Source organism: Mesoplodon bidens (assembly GCF_964165515.1).
Source record: "Mesoplodon bidens genome assembly, chromosome: 18".
NCBI classification, from domain to species: domain Eukaryota; kingdom Metazoa; phylum Chordata; class Mammalia; order Artiodactyla; family Ziphiidae; genus Mesoplodon; species Mesoplodon bidens.
The window spans coordinates 43194221-43218818 of record NC_138175.1 but is presented as its reverse complement, the minus strand read 5'-3'; the positions used below and the strand labels follow the sequence as shown (position 1 = coordinate 43218818).

Below are 24598 nucleotides of genomic sequence, written 5' to 3'. Positions count from 1 at the left end.
CTGAACTTTCTGGGGAGAGAGAAGTTGCTACAGCAACCAACCACCCACATCTCACCGACTAACTGGCAGCTAGAGTTCTGCACACCCACCTCTTCATCCATAAAATCTTCGGGACCAAAAACAGATTTGTCTGCTCTGTTCTGTCGTGAAGACACAAAGGAAGAGGGTGTCCATCCTTGAAAGAAAAGCGTTTAGAACATTAAAATCCCAGATGGTATTTTGGTTTATAACTAAATAATTAAGTAACACATGTGGACCTGAAACCTCCAATAACTACAAACTCTTAGCTACTTCTCATCTCACTGCTCACATAGACACAATTAGGCCACATAAACTTCTTATTAACCCCCATACGCCCTGCTGTCAGAACTTAGTGGATACAGTAAAGCTTCCCCATAACAATTTGCAACCAAGAGAAATAAAATGATACATTGAAAGTTAAACTGTGAAAGGAACACAAGCAGATCTCAGCAAAAAGATGCAATGTCACCTTATAAGGAAGGACCACTCTGAGACCACCAAGACAGCAATATACAACAACATACTAACATATCAAAGAAACAGTACGTCAGGGTGCATTAGTCAGCCATGAAAGGATTCAACCTGGCTAGTCTAAGGGCAGGCGATAACGATACTAGGCCCCCAATTCCATCAAATACCTGAGTCCTATAACTAACAACCCTGTTCCCCACCCACGGTAGCCAAGCATGTGCTGTGCCTACAGAGAGAAAATGCCCCAGAGGTCAAATGCATCTGTAACCCTCTAAGATACACTTTTTTAGTTTTCTCTAAGAGTGGCACACCTCCTTCTGACTTCCTAACAGAGTCTTGGGGAGCTGAGGAGTATGGGGCAGACCTATTCTTGGTAGGTGGGTAGAGCTGCCTTGTAGGCCAACTTGGGAGAAACCCCAGGACAGTGAAGACCAGCTCTTCCAGGCGATACCCTGGCCCAGCACCTTCCTCCACTTTGGATGCCTATGGTCTTTGCCCTGTATCTGCACAGGACCTGAATCTGTCACTCTTAATGGTAAAGAGATATTCCAGTGTGTTAACATATCACAGTCTACTTGTGATGACTAATCATTTGAGCTGGTCTTACTTTTCAATTATAATATGCAGCACAGCCATAATTATAACAATCAGCAATGTATTCGTGTACTTCTTTCTTCACAAATTCTACTGACATTTTCAACATTTTAATAAGTGTGCTACTTTAATAGTGCCTTAGTTACCTTACTTTGCCTTTCTTAATAATAAGGCTGAATATTCCACGTAGCATTTCTATCTCCTCTGGAGTAAACTGTTCAAATACTTGATCATTTGCTCACTGAACTGATCTTTATACATTCTGAAATTTAACTGAACTTTAACCTGATACTGAACTTTAACCATCTTATTTACCTTAATTATTTTTCTTACATGCCTTCCCCCACCCCTTTCTTGTATTGTTTTTCATCTTTACTATCGTCATTTTTTCTTAGATTTATTTATTATTTTTATTTATTTTATTTATTTTTGGCTGCATTGGGTGTTAGTTTCCACACGTGGGATCTTTCGTTGTGGCGCATGGGCTTCTCTCTAGCTGTGGCGCATGGACTCCAGGGCGCATGGGCTCTGTAGTTGTGGTACACGGGCTTATTTGCCCCGCGGCGTGTGGGATCTTAGTTTCCTGACTAGGGATTGAACCCGCGTCCCCCTGCATTGTAAGGCGGATTCTTTACCACTGGACCACCAGGGAAGTCCCTACTATCATTGTTATGTATGAGTTACTTCTAAAAATATATACGAAAGATCTGGCTCATCTTGTTCTTAATAACTGCTATGTGAGTTAATCAGTCATCTTCATTCGTATTTGATATACATAAGCCATTTTCTTCCAGTTTCTGTGTTAAAATGTTTTTTAAAAACATACATTACTTTTCTTGTTGTTGTTGTTGTGCTGCACAGCATGCGGGAATCTTAGTTCCCCGACCAGGGATTGAACCTGTGCCCCCTGCAGTGGGAGCCTGCCAGGGAATTCCCAACATATATTACTTTAAACAATACAGAATTTATTATATTGCATAATGTGAAAAATGTGACTGACTTTTCTCCAGGTGGAGAACATGGACTGACAAGTGATGCTGTGGAACCCAGTGTTGGGACCCGCAGGGTCCTCAGCTACAAAACAGCTGGGACACCTGCCCTCCTTAGGCCCTGAGTGAATCTGTGTGAGAGCACTGACTGTGTGGCAAGATACAGTATAAGACAGAAGTCCTTATTATCATTTAATCATTTGGTTATGACGTTATCTATTTTTTTTTTCTTTAAAGTCAAAGAAAACTCTCTCACCTTCAGGTTATAATCAATGAACAACACATAAGTTGCCTCTGGAAACATTGCAAACATTCAGAGAACACAAAAGACTACAGTGTATGTACTAAAATGTTTTTTAAAGTTTTTTTAAAAGGGAGAGGTGAGGGAGGGGAGCAAAACTCCTACAGTATTTCAATCATTTGCTTTAGCGATATAGTAGCTACAAGTAGGAAAATCCTACCTTCTTTTGAGCCAACGGTGTTGAAGTAACCAGCAGAGAAACCTCCACTGAAGGCTCCATGAAATCGTTTATACCTTCCTTTTTCGTCTCTGACAGTCTGATCCTGAAGAGGAATTGGTTTCTTTGGTCTCTCGCCTGAAAAAATAATATTTTGAATGGGACAGAAGGTGATGGTGGGTTAGACAGGATTTAAGGAAAAGATCATTTCTTTAACATAATGCATTGTTCACTTCTTGTAACTTCAAATATAACAAGTTTAATTAAGTTGCTATTCCTAGACCTTAGTAGCTGATGTAGTTTAGAAAACAATATCTCTTATTTATATTAGAAATGTTTTAGCAAAAATGGCCTGCTTTTCCCACTGAATTCCATTATGAAAACTGAGTTATTGGGCGAAGGGTTCAGAGATGGAGGTGAAATCTGCTGGCAGTAAAGTAGGCAAGCTGCTGGGGTGACACATGGTGTGCAGAGGTTTACGGCAAGGGACACACTTCTATATCTCTTCTAGAAATTCACAGCATCCCCGACTCCAGAATTTTTCCATTGGCATTGCCCATTTTCCCCAAATCTTGAGCTTCCTTATTTCTGGGACTCTCCTGATGTCATAGTTACTGTTCTTTAAGCTTATTCCTTTACTTACTTGGCTGAAAAGGGCTGGGGTGCTAAATAACACCAGCGAAAAGGAACTTAGAACATTTTAGGCTCACCTAAAAATTTCCTTAGGTTTCAAGTTTCATGACACAAATTACTGCCTAATTTTATCAGTTCTAATTAAAACTTCTGAATCTATTTAAAACAAAAAGTAACCATCAAGTTATTTTCAAACATTCACTACTGAAAGCAAGTTAGACAGTAGTTAAGCACTTGGGGTTGAGAGTCATGGCACTCTGGATTTTAAAGCTAAGCCCACCTTTTCTAGCACTTTGGTCACCTTTACTAGGGACTATGGTCTTCTTAGCCTCTCTGTGCCTCGACTTCCTCATCTGTAATATGGAACATTAATAGTAATATCTATTTCATAGAGTTGTTATGCAAATTGGATCAGATAATGCCTGTAAAGTGCCTAGCAAAAAGAGGGACCCACAACAAACACATTTAAAGTACTAACTGCTCTTTTTTTTAATTTATTTTATTTATGTATTTTTAATTATTTTTTTGGCTGCATCGGGTCTTAGTTGCAGCACACGAGGATCGTCGTTGCGGCATATGGGGTCTTTTGTTGAGGCATATAGGCTTCTCTCTAGTTGTGGCGTGTGGGTTTTCTCTTCTCTAGTTGTGGCACAGGGCTCCAGGGCGCATGGGCTCTGTAGTTTGCAGCACACGGGCTCTCTCGTTGAGGCGCACGAGCTCAGTAGTTGTGGCGCTCGGGCTTAGTTGTCCTGCGGCATGTGGGATCTTAGTTCCCTGACCAGGGATCGAACCCGCGTTCCCTGCATTGTAAGGTGGATTCTTTACCACTGGGCCACCAGGGAAGTCCCCTAGCTGCTATTGCTGTTATAGTAATAGTAGTAGGCAAGATGTATCCTAAAGCCCATGTATACCTGTTACTTCAATAATTAAGCCAGTTACTACTTCTGGATAGTGGAACAAAAAGTAAAGAAATGTCTAGCCTCATAGTCCTAAATTCTTACTTGTAGTTTACGGAGGCTTTAGGTCATTTCTAGAATATAACCCACAGCAGGGTAATCAAGAGGGTTCTGAAGACAGGAGATCTGGGCTCAAATCCCTCTACCCTCCTACTTGCTAGCTTTGTGATTATAGGCAAGTTTTTTTTATCTCTCTAAGCCTCAGTCTCCACAACTATAAAATTAGGATAATAACCGAAGTCACCTTGTAGGATGGTGCTGAGGATTAAAAACCACGCACAGAGAACTGAGCACAGTCCCTGGCCATAGCAAAGCTTGGTTAATATCACTACAATTTCATTTCATTCTAAAGAACTGAATTACAACTCAGGTCCCACAGTCCAAGACTTTCACCATTTCTTAGAAAATACAGTACACATGCTCCTTTACTGCACGTGCACCTGGCATGATTCCTGGCTAAGGTGGAGTTCCTCAACCTCAGCACTATTGACAGTTTGTACTGGATAATTCTTAGTTGTCTTGTACAGTGGTTAGCAGCATCCCTAGCCTGTCACACTGGATGCCAGTAACGCCCATCCCGAAAAAGCATGACAACCAAAAATGTCTCCAGACATTGACAAATGTCCCTTGGGGGGGCAAATTCATCCCTGGTTGAGAACCACTGGGTTAAGGGGAGAGATGACAGGTCCTGCCAATGTGATGTTCTGTTCTTGCTCTGTTCTCCAGGTACTCCTGAGCTGAAAGGGGAGATAAGATCTGCAGACAACTAGGTAGAACCGGACAGCAGATGCTGAGGGCCAAGCAGTGTGGCTGACCAGGACCCACAGGGCTCCTGAGGAGGAGGCGCTGCCTCTAACCACAGCACAGGAAAACTCCAGGGAGGAAGTGGCATTTTAGCCAGGCCCTATTATAATTATTGTTACTAACAGTATTATCCCATTTATCATACCCTGATAAGGATGCTCTGATTAAGTAAGTGCCCTAAAGTCCACGGCTAATAAGCACAAAGCTGAAATCAGATCTCAACTCTGCCTCCAAGTCAGGGACACAACCCATTCTGTCCTTTAGTTGTCCCCCACCAGAAGTGTATTGAGGGCCTTTCCGTGGAAGCAGCCCTGTTCTAGATGCTGGGTGTGGAAAACTGAATACAACTCCATCCCTCTTCCCAGGGCACGCCGAGCCCAGCAGAGGAGACCTGCATGTATAGGAACTGTTCTGACAATGTTCAAGGTCTACAACATCAGAGTCACCCAGAGGCGTGAGCAGCATTTGATAGCTGCACATAGGGACACAATTCCCCACAGAGGCATTAATTCCATCAGTAAACAGGAGGTGGAAAAGGGGAAGGTCAGATGTTGGAGAAAGTAGTCTAGTGTGACTGGAGGACAGGGAATACACGGAAGATGGAACCAAAAGGGCAGATAGTGCAGCGGGCCTGGAACACAGTGCTGCAGGGTCTGTGGTATGTCCTGTGGCTGACTGGGAGCCACAGATAGTTTTAAGTGGGAGAGTCACAACATCAAGGAAGAAGAAAATGGTCCTAAATTAATCTGAGTGCAGGATGAGCAGGCGATGAGAATTCTACAGCCAAGTGAATGTATCTAAGAGAAGATTAGATAAGCACTGAGGCACCTTCCTTCCAGGCCAGAGGCCCTATGTGTCTATGAGTCTGTGGGTAACAGATCAGCCACTCTCTTACCCAATAAAACTTCCTGTCAGGGCCAGCAACTTTAATTAAGTAATGGAGTCCCTCCTCTACCAATGTTTGTCTAACCTGTCACTAGAACTTCAAAGTAGGAGGTAAAAGTGATTATTGGTCTAGTATGTTATATCGTAAAATGTAGTCAGAGTGTGTTTTAACTTCAAAGTGCTTAGGAAACAATGGATCAATCCTCAAAAACTCCTAGTACTGATAAGTTAACGGATAATTTTAGGCGGGGGAGGGGGGGGCGTGGAAAAAAAGTCCATTCTACTTAGACCATTAGGCTTCATCACAGATTTTGTACACCATCAAAACAGGAAGAATTAGAAAAATATAGGTCAAATAGTTGATGACTTACAATATGTCACTTCACAAGGAAACAACTGTGAGACAAGAAATATAGAAATGACACAAACTCCTGCTTGGCAGGGCTGTAATAACCTCCACCCATGCATGTTTATCCCTGTCCTCTTCCTGCATACCTAAATTCTAACCAGTTTTCAAGGGGTCCCATCCTGCCTTCTCAGGTTTTCCTGTTAGCTTGTGTAACCTCATACTTTTGCTCTCAACTAGATTTGAAACTCCTCAAAATAAGAATCTTTGTCAACCAATTCCTTGAGACTATGGGATGGTGCATTTGCTAATAAGGCTAATGTGAGCTTAGATTGTGGTGAAGAAATACAGTCTAAAATGAAGGACATACTAATAACGGCCCCAGTCTACCCACACTCTGGTCCCATGCTTGAAGAAAGCTCCGACAAATTAGGGTTGAGGGGACTTTAAGCTTAATTTATTAGAAAACTGAGTGTGGTACAGAGATGTCTTAGAGGAAATGCAAGGAGTGTCTTCAAACATATAAGAAGCTTTCAGGAGACTAGCATTTCTCTGTCTTCTGTAAGCAGACAGTAGGAACAGGGCCAGCATCTGGCAGAAGTTTCTAATGATTAGAACTGTTTGTAGGGAATAAGAGGGTAATCAGTGGCAACGTCTCAGAAGGACAACCAACCTGACACGATGTGGTCAGGGTAGGAAAAAAGGAGAGTCTGCAAATAACTCCTAGCCCACCAAACTTCTTTCCCCCAGGGCTAGCACTGCCATCAGACCTTACTAGCCATCCAATACATACTTTACGAAACAAATCAAGTCATTAAGTGGATCAGACCAGAAACACAGGGGAGAATCTTGCTTCATCTTGCACTCACCCCCACATTCCACCAGCGAGTCGGGTCAGCTCTGCTTTCAAAGCACATCTCAACTCACCACTACTTAACCACCGCCACCATCATCGCCTGGCCTCTTTTTGCTAATCTCCCTGCTTCACTCCTGCCCACCCCCAACCCACCTACCCTCAAAATCGAGGACAGAACAATCTGAAAAATATACATCCCTCCTTTGTGTAACCCCCTCCCCCATGACTCTTCTACACTTAGTATTAAAATCCAAACTCCCTGACCATACCAACTAAGACTCAACCCCCGCCTCCCCCTCTGACATCATCTTCTACCAGCCTCCCCCAGGTGCTGTCTGCTCCACCCACATCAGTCCTGCCTGTCCCTCAATTTGCCAGACTGGCTCCGACTTCAGAGCCTTTGCACTTGCTGTTCGCCTCGCCTGAAATGCTCTTCCCCCAAATCTTCGTACGGTTGCTTCCTTTCTCTGTTTCAAGGCTGAGCTCAAACGTCCTCTCCTAGGAAAAACATTGCCTGACCACCGCTCTTCCCCTACCCCCGCTCTCACACGAGCCTGTTTGTCATCTTTCTTCTTCCCATCCCTCCGGGCCTCCCATCCGTCCCTGCAAAACGTGAGCACCCCGCAAGCACAGTGTACGCCTCTCCGGTCGCTGTTCCCAGAGCCCGTAGCAGGCGAGCCTTTCCCCCGGTGCCAGACAAGGATTGGCACAGGGTTGTGCGTTTTTGCCCCGAATCCTGGACCCCCGGCCTGTTTTCCACAGGCCCCGGCTACGAATCTAGCCCGCACCTTCTTCCAGCAGCTCCAGGCCCGTCCCATAGCTGACCAAGTCCTCGTCGCTGTCTCTATCCAGCGCCGCCATCCTGCTCCCTTCCGGGCCTCGCCCCCTCGCTACGGAGGCCTCAATGGGCAAAATGCCTTCCGCGCTTTAATCTCCGCGAACCGCAGCGAAGTTCTAAGCGCAGGTGGCGGAGAGTGCACACCCTGCCCGGTAAACTTCTCTCGGATCTGCGCCGGGTGGCTCTCAAAACCGTCCTGTGGGAGGCGGACCCCGGCAGGAGTTGTCTCGGAGGCTTTGGCTGCCACGACATCTCATCCTAGCTCCCCCATGTGCCGGTCAGGAGGAGGCGCCTGGGAGAAGGTGGAAGGCACTCCGCTGTCGAGCTGCAGGGGTGGTTCTCCACGAAGTCTGCCCACCCCACACCCCTCCCCAACCCGGTCCGTGCCCTTCCCGACTTCCCCTGCCGGCAGACCCTGCTCCCCTCAGTCCTACCCCTGCCATCTGCGGGAACTTGCCTGTACTCCCAGATAGACACACGCACTCTGTGTATGTCACCCTTAGGTTGACGTAAGTGGAGTCCCCTTCCAGACCTCTGAAAGGATTCAGACAGGGGAACCCTGATGCCCACGGTGACGGTAGCTTGGGACAACACTTGGTCAAGGAGGAAAATAAAGGAAGAAGAGATTAAAAGAAAAGGAGAAGGAAAGGGGGGGGGGCCGTGGTGGGGGCAGAGGAAAACAGGAATAAAGAGAAAAATAAAAAAGGAAAGAAATTTGAAAAGAGAACGAAGAAAACGAGAAAGGAGAAAGAAAATGCAAGCGGACAAGCAAAAGGCTGCTGTGAGGTGGGGTGAGGGATGCTGAGGGCTCCCTTACTGAAGCTAAAGAAACAAACATCTGTCCAATAGGGTGCTGTTATCCCACCGCAAACCTTCTTACAGAAGAGAGAAAAGAAGCCCGGGTCTGCAAAATGAGGGTCAGAAGTCTGTGTGAGTGAAACTCACTAGCATGTTGCTAAAATGTCCCTCCTACCCGTCCCCCAGGCCTCCTGAATCAGAATCTCTGGTATTGGGATTGTTTCTTGAGCACTCCAAGCACACTCTGGACTCAAGGCCTTCTTTGCATTCTCTGTTCCCACTGCTTGGAATACTACAAGCATGATTCATTGCCTCACTTGCTTCAGGTCTCTGCTCAAAGGTTACTTACTCAGTGAAAACTTTTCTGACCCTATTTTAAAAACCAACCCCTATCACCCCCTACCCTACTATATATTTTCCACAACATTTGTCACCTTATATAATTTGATTTACCTACTTATATGTCTATTGTCTTTCTCTCCCAATGGAACGGAATGTAAGCTCCCCTTGGAACGTAAGCTCTAAGAAGATTTGAGCCAGTTTTTCTTTCTTCCTTTGCTGTATCCTCAGAGCTTGGAACAGTGCTTGGAATGTAGTAAGCACTCAATAAATAATTTGAAGAAAAGAATGAAGAGCTAATTAAATAAGTCATGGTACATGACTTTAACAAAAAGAATTATTTTAGGGACTTCCCTGGTGGTCCAGTGGTAAAGAATCCATCAGCCTTCCAATGCAGAGGATGCGGGTTCGATCCCTGGTCGGGGAACTAAGATCCCACATGCCCTGGGGCAGCTACTGAGCCCACGAACCACAACTAGAGAGAGAGAAAACCCCATGCTACAACTAGAGAAAAGCCTGGGCACCGCAACGAAAGATCCCACATGCCTCAGTGAAGATCCCACGTGCTGCGACTAAGACCCGATGCAGCCAAAAATAAATAAATAAATCTTAAAAAAAAAAAAAAAGACTCTGAGGTCCCAAGGCAGGGGGCACAGATTCGATCCCTGGTCGAGGAACCCACTGGTGGTCCAGTGGATAAGACTCTGCACTCCCAGTGGGGGCGGGGGTGGGGGCCCGGGTTTGAACCCCGGTCGAGGAACCAGATCCTGCATGCATGCCACAACTATGAGTCCGCATGCCACAACTAAGAGTCCGCATGCAGCAACTAAGAGCCGCATGCTGCCACGAAGGTCCCACGTGCTGCCACGCAGACCTGGCACAGCCAAAATAAATAAATATTTAAAAAACAAAACAAAATAAAAACAGGAATTACAAACCTTTCTGACTCCAGATCTTCAGAAGGAACGACTGGATGCTTCATCTGCAACCCTGGTCACTAATTACCCAATACTCCTGATTCTTGACAGCAGAAACCCCTAAACAATGTGTTTTTGTGTGTGTGTGTGTTTTTTACATCTTTATTGGAGTATACTTGCTTTACAATGGTGTGCTATTTTCTGCTCTATAACAGAGTGAATCAGCTATACATATACATAAATCCCCATATTTCCTCCCTCTTTCATCTGCCTCCCACCCTCCCTATCCCACCCCTCTAGGTGGACACAAAGTACCGAGCTGATCTCCCTGTGCTATGCGGCTGCTTCCCACTAGCTATCTATTTTACATTTAGTAGTGTATATATGTCCATACCACTCTCTCAACAATGTGTTTTTATGCAAAACTGTAGAAGCTTAAACACCACACACCCATCCTTTTTTATTCAGACAGGCAAGAAAGCACAAATCTCAGGAAACTGCCCAATAGGAAAATGGGCTGAATCATCTGGGTAGGGAGTTTTGTTCCTATGGTCCACACATCAGTGCTGGCAGTGGGATGGTCACTCATGACATACAAAGAAACTTGCTCTATATGCTTAGGAATCAATGTCACTCATTTTTACTCTGTTGAGTTTTCTTACTGAAATACAATATATGCACACAGTTCTGTGCATTTTCACAAAGTGAACACATCCGTGTAACAACAAGCAGGTCAAGAAATAGAAAATTTCCAGAACCCAGAAGCAATACTCCCAGAATAGACTAATTTTGTCTGTTTTGTATTTTATGTAAAATGGAATCATACAGTATTTTTTCTGGCTTCTTTGGCTCAACAATATTTTTGTGAGCAAAATATTTTGCTCACAACATATTTGTTGCTTGTAATAGTAATGTGTTCGTTTTCATTATGTGAATATGCCACAAATTCTTATCCATTCTACAGTTGATGGGCATTTGAGTAGTTTCCAGTTAGGGGCTATTTTGAAAAGTGCAACTGTGAACATTTTTGTACATGCTTTGTGGAGAACAGATGTATGCATTTCTGTTGGATATCTACCTAGATTTGGAATTGCTGGATCATAAGTTATGCATATGTTCCTCTTCAGTAGAAAATGCCAGTTTTCCAAAGTGGTAGTACCAATCTACACTCCCACAAGCAATGTATGAGATTCTGGTTGCTTGACATTCTCACCAATACTTGGTATTTTTTTGCCATTCTGTCACTTATTTATTTATTTATTTATTATAAATTTATTTATTTTGGCTGCGTTGGGTCTTCATTGCTGCGCGCAGGCTTTCTCTAGTTGCAGCGAGCGGGGGCTACTCTTCATTGCAGTGCACGGGCTTCTCATTGCGGTGGCTTCTCTTGTTGTGGAGCATGGGCTCTAGGCATGCAGGCTTCAGTAGTTGCGGTGCGTGGGCTCAGTAGTTGTGGCTCACAGGCTCTAGAGTGCAGGCTCAGTAGTTGTGGTGCTTGGGCTTAGTTACTCTGCGGCATGTGGGATCTTCCTGGACCAGCACTCGAACCCATGTCCTGTGCATTGGCAGGCGGATTCTTAACCACTGCACCACCAGGGAAGTCCCACTCATTTATTTATTTATTTTTTTGAGGTATGCAGGCCTCTCACTGTTGTGGCCTCCCCGTCGCGGAGCACAGGCTCCAGACGCACAGGCTCAGCGTCCATGGCTCACGGGCCCAGCCGCTCCGCGGCATGTGGGATCTTCCCGGATCGGGGCACAAACCCGCGTCCCCTGCATCGGCAGGCGGACTCTCAACCACTGCACCACCAGGGAAGCCCCACTCATTCATTTTTAATCCATAATCACTTCTTCCAAATATGACAATATATCTTTCCTTTTAAATCGCAAGGGACAGTGTAGAGTAGCATAGTGCATGGTGTTGCATGAGGCAATCTAACTTAGCAGACTGGTGACCTCTGAGCCTCAGCTTCTTCCTCTTTAAAATGGGGATGAAAAAGTATCCTCTTCATAGGGTTGTGGATCAACTGAGATCATGTATGCAAAATGCAAAGCACAGCTCCTGTCATAAAGTATGCAGTAAATGACTGCTATGTATTTAAGACCATATTTCAGAGCTGGGGAAACTGAGGTCACAAGGGGTAGAAGGATCTGACCAAGGTGACTTAGTGGCAGAGCTTGCCAAATCTAGTGTGGTTTTCTCAAGTCAGTGCTTCATGGCACCATATGGCTTCAATTTCTAAGATTTTTTTTCATAAAAATTGCAAAATTGGGTCTATAATTCATAATGCATTTCACTCACTTAAGGGTTAACTTGTGATTTCTGCTTTTAATTTGGCAAATTTCATCAGATTCTCCAAGAGAGGATGTACATCAGGCTGCCCCTAGAGAAGCCAGTGCTCCTTTTTTCAACAAGCAGGTCTTAGGAGGTGTGACTTACATTTTACTTAAAGAAACTGAGTACCTGGACAGTCAACTGCTGGCCCCAGCCAGATGGTAAAACAGGGACTTCACAAAATAGTTGTTTGCAGTTGAGATTTTTAACCTTTGCCTATCTCAGAAATTCCCACCCCGACTCTTTTGTTAGGAGCACAGGGGGCTCACTGGCAGTTCTTGTGACACACACCACCAACTGGGTTGACAAATAGGAGGTTAGATGTTACTCTCCTGCTGGGTCAGCTGCAGCAGCTCTCATTTCCTGATCTCAGCAGGATCAGAGATACACGGGCTCAGGCCTGTGAGCCCCCTGCAAGGAGCCATGAGAATGTCTAGAGATGTCTGGTCCTGCACAGCCTCAAGGAGTGACACACAGATGGTTCACAGGGCCAGGAGATACCTGTTGGGACGCACAGAGAAGTGTTTCTTTTCCTCTGAAGCTAGTATCGGGGTGCACTGGTGTGTCCTTAACAGCAGGCTTCCTTTTCTTGCTCTTCTTCCTTTTTAATAAAAGAAGCAACTCAAGAAGGCAAAGGTGTTGGGCTAGATTAAATAACAGATTTTGGTTTTCACTATATTCACTTTTATGTGTATGTCCGCATAGGTCAAAGTAGCACTGGTTTTCTGCTTATTGTTATGACATAGTTGTGTTTTAAAATAAAGTTTGTTAAAGTGAGTAATTTTATTTTATTTATTTTTATTTATTTTTTATTTGTTTCTGAAAACTAGTCAGGTCTGATTAGGATTTTCAGTTCTAATAAAATTGTGGGTTATTGCACTAGATATAGTATTTATTATACAAACTATATTTCTTTATTGTATGACAGAAGAGTGTGTTTTAAAGTGAACAATTTTAAAGAATTCTATTAAGTCGATAATAGTACAAGTGACAGGTATATGTGACAAACTGTAAAGGTGATTGGAGCTTTAAGGTAGTAGGAGATGACAAAAATCTGAGAGTGGTAGGGAATGACTGGAGTCAGCAGCCCTGAACTAAACACCGATCTCAGCCACTAATGGCTAGTGTGCCCTTAAGTGCACTTCACTCCTCTGAGCCTCGGTCTTCTCACCTGTTAAATGGAGATTATTCATTTCTCTTATTTGCAGAAGTTTCGTGAAACATAATATCTACAAACTTTCTGGCTAGAATAGAGGTTCTATTATTGATAACTTTATTATTAGTAGTAGCAGCAGTAGTATTACAAATGTAATAGAGTGACCCGCCACCCCTGGATACCCAAAACGGAAGCGGTTGTTTTCAAGTCCCAGCTGGGGGTGGGGAGTGTACACTTCCAGAGCCATGAATTAATTCTAGGGTGACCGACAATGCTGAAGTTAGCTTGATACTCATTTCTGACCCTAAGAGAGAAGGGAAGTTTCTGCATTTGCCAGTTTCCCAAACACCTGTCCCAGCTGCTTAAGATTCTTCAGTTTCTTTCTTAGTCCTTTCAGAGAACGACTTTTCTTGTGCTGCGTCTTGGAGCCGGCAGTGATGATGAGGTTTTTTTTCTTTTAATATTTACTTGGCTGTTGCTACCATTTATGTTAAACTCTTGAACATCCCCTAATGCACATACTTTTTTTTCTTTCTTTTTCTTTTTTTTTTTTTAAGAAGAAAAGGAAACGCTTGGCTTGTTTTGAAAGCAGATTGTATTGTGTTCTACCTGTGGCACCTACCGCGACGGCCAAACGCAGCAGTAACTGCGCAAAGGTGTCCCTTAGTTGGGGGAGGGGGTAGGAACTGCAGGACGCTGGCCAGGAGGGGCGTGGCCGCTGGGGGGCTTCCGGCTCCGGCAGCCCAGTCCCGGCACCCTGTCTGCTAGTTCTACCCGTGCAGTCCACCGATCAGGGGAGCTGGGAGAGAGAGCGGTGCGACCCCTGTCCTCAGGAGTCCCCCTTTCGCTCCGAAGCTATTCGCGTCTCTACCGCGCAGCTAAGCGCTTATACACCACTTTGGTTGTAATACCTTGGACCAGGTCAAGAGAGGGTGATCCGGACCCATTTTGCAGTTGAGAAATCTGAGGTTCGAAGTGGTGGTTAAGAAACGTGCTCAAGGATATCTGTCGAGTCTCTTGGGCACGAAACCCTTTCTGGGGATCCCTCCTTGGGTGGACCCCTCTCCCCTCGCCATCTGTGACCTCCCAGTGGATCCTCCTGGTTTCTGCAGAGCGGGTTGGGGGACAGGGGGTTGATCGCTGGGCCAACAAGTTTGAGTCACCCGCCAAGGCCCTCGGTGGCGCCGCCAACTCTCCCTCAGCCTCCCGGACTATGCCCCGGGATCCCTTTTGGCGGGAAGCTGTTCCTGACTGCTCGGCCCAGGGCCCAGCGCTCCCGCCGCGCCCTCGACGTGGCGTCGGGTATGGTCACTGTCCCCGCGTCGTGCGCGCAGGAGCCGTAGCTTCACCCACTCGCTGCATTTACCCCCATGGTTCCAGACGAGGAGCTGGATTCCCAACCCGGGCCTCGCTGCGGCAGCGGAGACCCCCGGTCCGCCCCTGCGCTCCCGGGCTAAGGCTGCAACCACTCCCCGATTAAGCCCCTGAGGCTGGGAGAGGGTGAGCGAACAGCCGAGGGGCTCTTTGCTCTCCCCTCCGCCAGCCTCGCCTGGGGCACGGCTGCGCTCGGCCAATCCGGAGCCGGGGCGGGACCAGGGGCGCGGTCTCGGCGGGCCCGACTTGGTCTCCAGGGTTCCCGGCCGGGCCTCAGGCGGGGCTGGAGGGGCGGTCGCTCAGGCGGGGCCGGGTGGGGCGGGGCGGGGGCGGGGCCAGGCGCCCTCTCGGGCCAGCTCGCAGATGAGCTTCAGTCTGTCCTGTGCTCCCGCGCTGCCAGCATGACCGACGCTCTGCTGCCCGCGGCCCCCCAGCCGCTGGAGAAGGAGGGCGACGGCTACTTTCGGAAGGTGGGCGGCTTCGGGCGGGCTGGGATTCTGCGAGCTCCAGACTTCTTTCCCCCCAGGCTGTGGAGGGGGCTGCAGGGCGCGCGGCCGGGGTCGACCAGGCCTGGAGGGGGAGGGGGCGCACTGGCCTGGGGCGCGCCCGGCGGAGGGTCGGAGTGGAGGGTGCGGCGGCGGTGCACCCGGCGGCCGAGAGCAGGTGACTTACGGGGCTGGGGAGTGGTGTTGGGCCGCCCCGCGCAGGTGCCGGCGGAGGACAGGGCCAGGAGGGGTGCTCGGGGTCGCCCCCGCCGGCCGTCCCGCGGCCCTGGGGAAGGGACTGGTTCCCAGTGCGCTGGCGCCCTCGGCGTTGCGGCGCGTGGGGACCCAAGCCCGGCTTCCACCCGAGCGCTTGGCCGGGGCGCGTGGAAATAGGAGCCCCTCAGAAGGGATGGCTTTCCCCTTTTGCCTCCAGAATGCTTCCAGTGTTTGCCTCTTCGACTTTTTCGAGGATGGGAGGGGACCTCGGGCGTCGCCCCCTTCTCTGCCCCTAGTTGCCCAGGAGGGCGTGCGCGCTGCAGACGTGAGGGCAGCGGTTTCACCCCCTCACTACTTTTCGCTAAAGCGGATTTATCCGATTGTTGGGTAGACCTGCGGGAGGTGCGGGCTCCGCGGGAGCTTGGCACATACCGTGGCCTCCCGCCCTGAAGGTTCGCAGCTCAGCCCGTCAAAAGTGGCCCCAATCCACGGAGCGGGGTTGCTGGGATGTCCGTAGGTTACAAGGCCTGGGCTACAAAGATGCTTTTGAGCCCGGAGGCACGGGGACACCTTCCATCCTTCTTCCTTGTCCCTATGAGTCTAAAAATAGCCTTTGGCTCTTGGCCATGTTTGACTAGGTGGGTTGAGAAATTGTTCTCTTATAACTTCTATGACCGAAGGCAGAGGACGAAATTATAAACAGGGCAGTGAAACTGTTTCCCACAGAACAGTCAATTCTTAATTGTTCCACGCCTAATGATCCAGTCAGTGAATGCTCTTGGCGTCTTTCTCCTTCTCCCATGACGCTGCCTTTGGGCTTTGCTCTCTGGTGAGGAGCAGTGGCCCTAGAGGATGGACAGGAGGAGAAACAGGTGAGGACAGAGTTGGAAAAATTCCTTTTGATTAAATTGCTTTTAGCATTAAAAAAAAAAAAAGGAATAGTTTTAAGGTGTATTTAAGTTAAAAGATGTCATCATGGAATTATAGGATTATAACTTCTAATTATGTGTGGCATTGGGAACAGAGCATCACAGGCCATGGAATTGCAGAAGGAGGCCAGGCCTGGGAATCCCTAGATCTCAGCCCTACGGCCTCAAACCCTGACTGCCTCCCCCACAAAATTGCAGTGTAGACTCCAGCAAGTTGCTGCATCTTTCTGGGACTTCATTTCTTCCCCAGATTGTCCTCTGAACAGGTGGAGGTCTGGACCTATAGCAGCATCTGGGGGAAACAACAGAGGAAGGGGCAGAAAAGGTGGTGGACACCTGCCAGGGTTATGTTCCCTTGTCTTCCAGAACATGTTTTCCAGGGGAGGATGTGCATAGGACTGAGTGGAAGGCAAGGGAGCTGTGAAAGGATGCAAAGCTGAGTGTTTTTCAGGTGCGGTTTCTCCGGTGGTAGATAAAGAGAATCATGGGTGCAAAATAAGATGAATCACTGGTTTGCAATTAGAAACATCTCTTTGGAAAACGAGACCTTGTAATGATCATTGTGCTACGTCACAGGAGTCCAAAGAGCGTTCCTAGTACAAAGTTAATAAAAGGTGTCAACATGGAACTTTCCCTGATGTGTGATCTGAGCCAGTTTGTCCTAAAACCAATGCTCCTTGAATGAGAGGTAGATGTTATACAGGTGAAGGAGGGGAGGATGCACACTTCGGGTAGAGGGAACAGCATGGGTGAAGGCACAGGATTGTGAGCGTGTGTGAGTGAACCCTTGGGGGTGTGGAGGTGTAAGTGGGAACTAGGCTAGTTCAGGAGTCACGCATCCTGGATGCATGGGAAGGGAACCTGGAGATCTATCAAAGTGCTTCATGCAGGACCAGACGTGTGAGATTTGTGTCACAGAAAGACCACTTGGAAAGCTGAGTGATCAGTAGGTGAGCGATGGGGAAGAGGCAGTGGTGGAGCCAGACAGGGGAGGAGTGTGGAAGGTTAATCCTCATTGTCTCTGTCCTACTCCGATACGATCTACTGATGACTTTTCAGTCAGTTATGTAAAGTCCTAGGTAAACACGGCCTCACCACCCATCCTTTCCAACAGCTTGCACCCCTAACTCAAACCAGGGGTCCAGACTGGTGGCAGGGATCCCAGTGGGGAGGGTGCAGTGATGAGGGCCTGAGCAAAGGCAGTCAACAGGGATGGGAAGAACTAATGGACCAAATATGGTGGGGAAGTTCTGCTGATGGGAGTCCAAAATGTCTGCCCTTTGGTGTCTGGGGGGATGCTCAGGCGCCTCACTGAGATGGGGCCACCAGGATGCTGAGGTAGAGTTGGTGGACTTGAGGCCCCTCAGCGACATCTGAAAGGTGGTCCCAGTGGGGAGTCCACTCCATGAACCCGACAGCCACGAGCGCCCCCTGGCTGGAGATGCAGCTTTGGGGGACACCAGTGTGGGAGGCAGTGGGATATTGTGAAAAAGGACCCAAGGCAGAAGAGAATAATGCCTCCATGTAAGGGACAGGCAGAGAGATGGTAAACAAGCCCAGAGGGTGACAGTGTCAAGGCAGCTGAGAGAAGAGATCTTTTTAGTGGAGAGATGAGGTTGACAAGTCAGAAGAGCCCTGGAAAATACTGGGCTTAGTCCTTTAGGGGGTTGTTGGTAAATGAGTAGGTGGAGAATTGGGGGCAAAAGTCAGTGTGGTGGGGACTTTCCTGGTGATCCAGTGGTTAAGACTTCACCTTCCAAAGCAGGGGGTGCGGGTTTGCGGGTTCGATCCCTGGTCGGGGAGCTAAGATCCCACATGCCTCGCGGCCGAAAAACCAAAAAACATAAAACAGAAGCAATATTGTAACAAATTCGATAAAATATTAAGTCTTTAAAAATGGTCCACATCAAAGAAAAATCTTTCAAGTCAGTGTGGTGGCGTACAGGTGGGAGAAGGGCCGAGAAAATAGTTGCTGGGGTGTGGGGGTAGAGGAGAGAGAAGAAGGCAGGTTTGTTTAGAATGAGGAGGTTCCTATTGCCTGCTGGTGTTGGACCCTGAACGTGTGAGGCGGTCTTTGGCAGAGAGGGCCCCCTGGCAAGTCAGGGTCTTCTTGGGGTTGTGCAGGACATGGCTGTACAGAGCCCGAGGACACGGACTCAGTTTGGCCGCAGGTCAGGCATGGACACCAGTACAGACCCTGGCCTCCTGGGTGAGCAGCTTGGGGCAGGGGGCTCTCTGAATTAAAAACAAACAAAAAATACAGAATACTTTCTGGTCTATCACAATATGTTTCTCTCTTCTCTGGCTTCTCACTTTTTTTTTTCTTCCTTGACACTACTATGTTTAAATAGAGGTACAGTTCTATAAGAATAATTAAATACTAAATTATTTTCTTAAAAGAATGACCCGTGGAAATGGAGTTTCTTTTTCCCAGACAGATTTTTATGCTTATCCTAATGAAAGTCTTGGAAGAATGTGTGTTCGGGCCTATAGTTAATGCAGAGGAATACACATTTCCAAGACACTACATCCTGAGAGCGGGTCCCATCTCCAGGGCTCTCTGGGGGCTATAGTCCTGAAACCCACAGGAAAACCTATTCTTGGCCAAGAGAAAGCTAGCTGGAAAAAAACTAGAGAAAGGCTGTTGAAAGGGTCGAAATGAAAGACCTTAGCAGTAAGGGGAAGAAGACCTTCGGTACAAAGTGCAGCATTGTGGGACCTTATCTCTGCCTCACCATCCTCTGGGAGCACTAATGGCCCGAAATGAATTTAGCTCCATTGTTTTTACCCAAGAGCTGGAGGAGAAGTTGTTTCTTGTTCACAGAAGCCTCCAGGCTGGACAGGGCCCCAAGGTTCACTGTGTCCTGGTTCGTGGTCCCTGTTTACTCTGGATTTCCTCAAGGCTCCAGCAGAGAAGGAAGGAAGAGAATTTTTCTTTTTTTTTTTTTTTTAACCCAGAGGCTCCTCTTAGGTCCTCCGCTGCACCATTCATCTTAGTGGGGTGTAATTTCATGTTAGACACACGTGTGCATCTTATATAAGCACATGTGGAGAGACATGCTGGGCTGAGTCTGAGGAGCACAGGGTGGGTCATGGGGGCTCATCCAGTCCATCTTTTTTTTTTTGAGAATCTATTTATTTTTGGCTGCGTTGGGTCTTCGTTGTGGCACACGGGCTTCTCATTGTGGTGGCTTCTCTTGTTGCGGAGCACGGGCTCTAGGCGCATGGGCTTCAGTAGTTGTGGCTCTCAGGCTCAGTAGTTGTGGCTCGCGGGCTCTAGAGCACGGGCGCAGTAGTTGTGGCGCATGGGCTTAGTTGTTCCGCGGCATGTGGGATCTTCCCGGAGCAGGGCTCGAACCCGTGTCCCCTGCATTGGCAGGCGGATTCTTACGCACTGCGCCACCAGGGAAGTTCCTGCCCCATTTCTATTGGGTAGTGATGATGTTTCTCCAGGTGGGGGTGGGGGAGGGAGGAGGAAGGGTGTAAAAGTTTGTGCCGCTGCCTCTTCCCCACCCGCTACCCCACCATGGTCTGAGCCAGACCCTACAGGCCAGGCTGGATCCAGGCTGATCAAGGCCTTGGTGAGGGTCTGTCCAGCTGCACTGGTGCACACCAGCAGCCCAGAGGGCGTGGTGGACAAACTCCTCCTCACATTGAGGGATCCTGGCCAGGAGGGGTTCCCCTGGCAGAAACAGAATTTTCAGGTGACTCAGAGGAGAGTCAGCATGATGAGCTGTAACACTGTAAATGTCCCTTGCTTCCTGGGGCTATTTGGATGGATTCCAAGACACCACCTGATGATACAGGGCATTGGCTTTAGCCTGATCACCACTTCCTCCTTTGGCTCAGGTACTACAGTCTTGTGACACAAAGGCTGTATTGGAGGTGGCCACAGAGGACAGCGGAACCGCAGGTGCAGCTCAGCCAGACTGAGTGTCTGGCAGAGCTGGCAGCAAGGGGTGCCTGCTGGGGGCAAGGTCTCCCGCCTGTAGCACCAGAAACAGGGAGAGATGCAGGTCCTTCTGGCCTTGCTGGTCAGACCCACGGAGTTCGCTAGGGCCATATGCCTTAGAAAAGCCTGTTTCGATTGGACTCTAAGAGGAGAAAAAGGCAGGTGATCCAAATCTACAACTTCAGAAGTAGTTTCTTTTTCTCCAATATTATTGTATTAGAAAAGTACCATAAATTGTTGTAAAAAAGGGTAATAACAGAAGTGTACAAAATCACACACACATACCATCTCCCCCCCACCAATGACTGTACACTAGTGGTGAGTACATCCTACCAGTTGAAATAAACAGGTCATCAGTTGGGTCTGCAAATACATTTGTCACTTAGAAATTTTGGTGACTGTAAATCTTTGTAGAGTGGCACACACTTTGTACACACACGGTAGGTAGGTGTCTGTAAAGATTTGTAGAAGTGACTGAAGGGAGCCTGTTCATATTGTGGCCCCCTACCCCCATGTGAATGGATGGGGACGCCAGAGGGAGGCACCTGGCAGAGATCCTGGAAGGGCAGGAGACCTCTTTACAAGTGCCAAATTCATGTTTTAATTTTTATGGACATAGAAAAGGTAGATTCTGTTCATCCAAACTGCCCTGAATCTCCAGCATGGTGAAAAGTTAAATTAGATGTATTTTTGTGTATTGCAGGGTATTACATGCTATTTCTGTGCTTTCTGGTTGACAGCTTCTGGCTAACTCATAAACAAACAATTCTGTTTTCCAGAGCTTGGTGGTTGAGGGAGGGGTTGCATGACTAGGAAGGAAGGCAGAGAAAATATCTTTGTGTTGGAGAGGCAGCAAAAAGCACCCCACTCTTCCGTGCCCTGCGTGAGGGTCGCTGGCCAGGGGACCCTGCGTGGTCACCCTCACTCAGTCTTCCTCCTGACCTAGAGACTCCAAGTTCACATTGTGCCCTCAGTTTGCTGGAGACACATCTACGTGTGTGGGCTTTAACTTTGGCTGTGTGGAACAAAGGCCCTCACTGGTTCTTGGGGTGGAGGGGAGCCAAGCGCCAGGCACTGCCTAGAGCAGGGCCCCCCCACCCCCTGCTGGGGAGGAAAGACTGCTCCCTACCCTGTGTCTGCCTTCCCAGTGACCTGGCCTATCTGCCTTTTCACTGTCAGTCTCTGCATGTTGTAGGTCAAGTAGCCTTTCCTTTCTTCCAAATCCACTGACTCTGGTTTTTGCCTAGGTGCTGCTCTTAAATACTTGTTTCCCAGCTGAACAACTTAACTATATCCTAAAGGCGTGTGCGTGTGTATTAACAAATAGAGTTTTCACTCTGGGTGAACTTATTCTACTTAGGACTTTCTTAGTTGTGGTTACCAGAAGATCGAATCCCCAGTGGTTTAGGCAGATAAACACACCATGGTACATTCCTACAATGGAATTCTACTCAGCAATTAAAAGGAGCAAACCACGGGTAAGTAAAACAACATGGGTGAATCTCAAAGCATACTATTGAGCAAAATAAGCCAAACACAAAAGCATACATGCCCTATGATTCCATTTATATGACATTCTAGAACAGGCAAAAGTCTACAGTGATAGAAATCAGAGTCTTGGTTGCCTTGGTGGGTAATGAGAATGGTCTATATTCTGACTGGAATAGTGGTTACCTAGGTATACACATTTATCCAAACTCATTGAACTATGTACTTAGAAAGCTATGTATTGGGCTTCCCTGGTGGCGCAGTGGTTGAGCGTCCGCCTGCCGATGCAGGGGACGCGGGTTCGTGCCCCGCTCTGGGAGGATCCCACATGCCGCGGAGCAGCTGGGCCCATGAGCCGTGGCCGCTGAGCCTGCGCGTCCGGAGCCTGTGCTCCGCAACGGGAGAGGCCACAACAGTGAGAGGCCCGCGTATCACAAAAAAAAAAAAAAAAAAAAAAAGCCATGTATTTCATTATGTGTAAATTATGCCTCCATTTTTAAAAAATAGCTTAGGCAAGAAAGGGAATGCATTTGGCTCCTGTCACTGAGAAGCCCAGAGGAATGGCTTCAGGCCTGGCTTGATCTAGGGCTCAAATGCTGCCGCCAAAACTCAGTTTCTCAGCTCTGCTCCCCCTAGGTTGGCTTCACCTGGGGGGAGACACTCCCCCCACAGTGGTAACGTGGCTGCAGCTGCCCAGTCTCACATCCTCCTAGGTTCAAGGCTGATGGGGAAAAATGAAGCCCCCTCCTGATGGGCTCTGTTGTCCTATGTCAGGTGCTCACCCTGGATCAAACTCAGGGCTGGGGCCTTTGGTTTTCCAGCTAGCCAGGCATGAATCAGATGTCCTTCCCCTTGGAAAGGAGGTGTGGGAGCATGGATTTACAACCCCTGACCGCTGTGGGCTGCCAGGTGGGAGAGTGGGACGTGGGTCACTGTGGCCAAAAGATATGCACTGAGCCGGGCAGCCCTCAGCCAGGAAGCACGGAAGGGGTGTCCGGGGGTTGGCGGGCGAGCTCGTCCCCGCATTCCCACACATTCCTGCTGCTCAGGCTCGTCTCAGAGTGGCGGGAAGGAAGGACATGGGCTTGAGTCCTCCTCCCACCCTTACTGCCTCTAGCATCTTGAGTAGCTCACTTACCCTCCAAGCCTCAGAACTGTGGGGTCCGAGATGCCATACCAGAGTCCACGTGGGCTGACTGACAACGTGGGAGACCCCACTAAGCTAGTGAGGAAGCTGAGCTTTACTCAGTACTTGCTTTTCTTGGGTGTTGACAGTCGGACCATCCTTCCACGTATTGAGACTGACGCCAATGCCCAAGCCTTAGGCTGGTCAGGTAACTGACAGACTCTGTGTAGTGGACAGACTCTCAACTTGTGGACAGTGACCCTAGAGGCAAGGACAGTTCATTTGTCCCCCCCAGTCCCTCCCCACTTCCCAGGCCAGGCAGGCCTGACAGGTGCTGCCTCAGTCCTGGGCACAAACCCTCAGTTCAGTTTGGAGCAGCTCTACATCCTGTTGCGAACCAATTAAGAGCTAAGGTATGGCTGAGGACTGTGGGTCCCCACTAGCAGAGAACCCCTGGCAGGGGCCAGTGGACAGCTAGCAGCCTCTGGTGATGCCAGGGGGTCTTTTGGACAGTCTCGCCCAGATTCATCTCTCAGGGCTCTGGGAAGTTTCCAAACAGCCCTGTGGGCGTTTCTGGTGTTTCCAACAGGTCTGGCATTCCTACCTGTCAGTAAGAAGTAATGTCGTTTGGGGTCCAATTACTCAGTCAAATCTAATCCTAAGCATTCCTATGTCTTATCTGGAAACTTGACCCTACATCTGTGGGCTGGTTAGGGTGTAGTGATTCCAGGCCAGCCAGAAGTTGGGTGAAGTATGGGAGCAGGAAAAAGTCCTTATCCGTGAGCTGGAATGGGTGCTTAATCTTAGCTCTGGGAATGTATGTAAAGGAATTAGTTATTAAGCCTTCTCTGTAAAATAGAACACAGCCTTGGTGAACCATGTAATTTTAAGTCAGATTGAGCCATCCCTTCATAGTAATTTTAGGATGTGGAAAGGAAAGAGACTGGCAATTATTTTAGCCCTTTACTATTAAGTTATCTTAATATTAAAGACATTTTAATCTTAGATCTGAAAAGAGAGAATTCGTTTTCTGATTTTTATTTTAAATCAGGGATCATTTAATGGTTTGAAAAATGTTAATTTTAAGACTGTCCCAATTCAGATTCTGAATATCTGTGTAATTTGAATTTGGACGGCTGCATGGGGGACAGGTGGGTGGCCACCTGCTGGGATGGGAGAGTGAAAAATCTTTGTGGAAGGAGAGATGTAACTTATTTCTGACCCTCTAGTCTAAAGGCCACTGATATGGGAATCCCTGAGAAGGTTGGGGCTGCAGAGAACCCATTTCTTCTTCCTTGGGGTCAAGGCCATGGATGTGACTTGGGCAGAGGTGTGGGAGGCTAGGTGTGTGTGGAGCTGTGATGGCAGTGACCAAGGCAGTGACGCAGAGAGAAGGGCCGTCCCCTCACCAAATACTGCCCACCAGCCACTCCCAGGGTGTGACCACAAGCCTGTCAGGGCGGAACCGAAAGATAAGCTTCAGAAAGGAATGGAGCGTTCCCTCAGATCCCTAGGCTTCTACCTGCTGGGGTGGGAAAAACACTATTAGGTTAAAGGAAATTTTTTGAATCACTTTGCTGTACACCTGAAACTAACACAATATTGTAAATCAATTCTACTTTAATTTAAAAA

At 47.9% G+C, this 24598-nt stretch overlaps 2 protein-coding genes across 2 annotated transcripts in view; one reads left to right on the top strand and one right to left on the bottom strand.

Annotated features, from left to right (window-relative positions):
- GPATCH1 (G-patch domain containing 1) overlaps positions 1-8113 on the bottom strand; it is a 45565-nt gene extending 37452 nt beyond the window's left edge. Inside the window, exons 1-3 of the mRNA XM_081215263.1 lie at positions 7802-8113; positions 2537-2671; positions 90-175 (exon numbers count right to left, since the gene is read on the bottom strand). Of these exons, the coding sequence (XP_081071389.1) occupies positions 90-175; positions 2537-2671; positions 7802-7874 (294 nt within the window). The 5' untranslated portion in view covers positions 7875-8113. The remainder of the gene's footprint in view (positions 1-89; positions 176-2536; positions 2672-7801) is intronic.
- A 7049-nt stretch (positions 8114-15162) lies between these two features.
- Positions 15163-24598, top strand: part of RHPN2 (rhophilin Rho GTPase binding protein 2) — a 59278-nt gene continuing 49842 nt past the window's right edge. Inside the window, exon 1 of the mRNA XM_081216704.1 lies at positions 15163-15240. Coding sequence (XP_081072830.1) covers positions 15172-15240 — 69 coding nt within the window. The 5' untranslated portion in view covers positions 15163-15171. The remainder of the gene's footprint in view (positions 15241-24598) is intronic.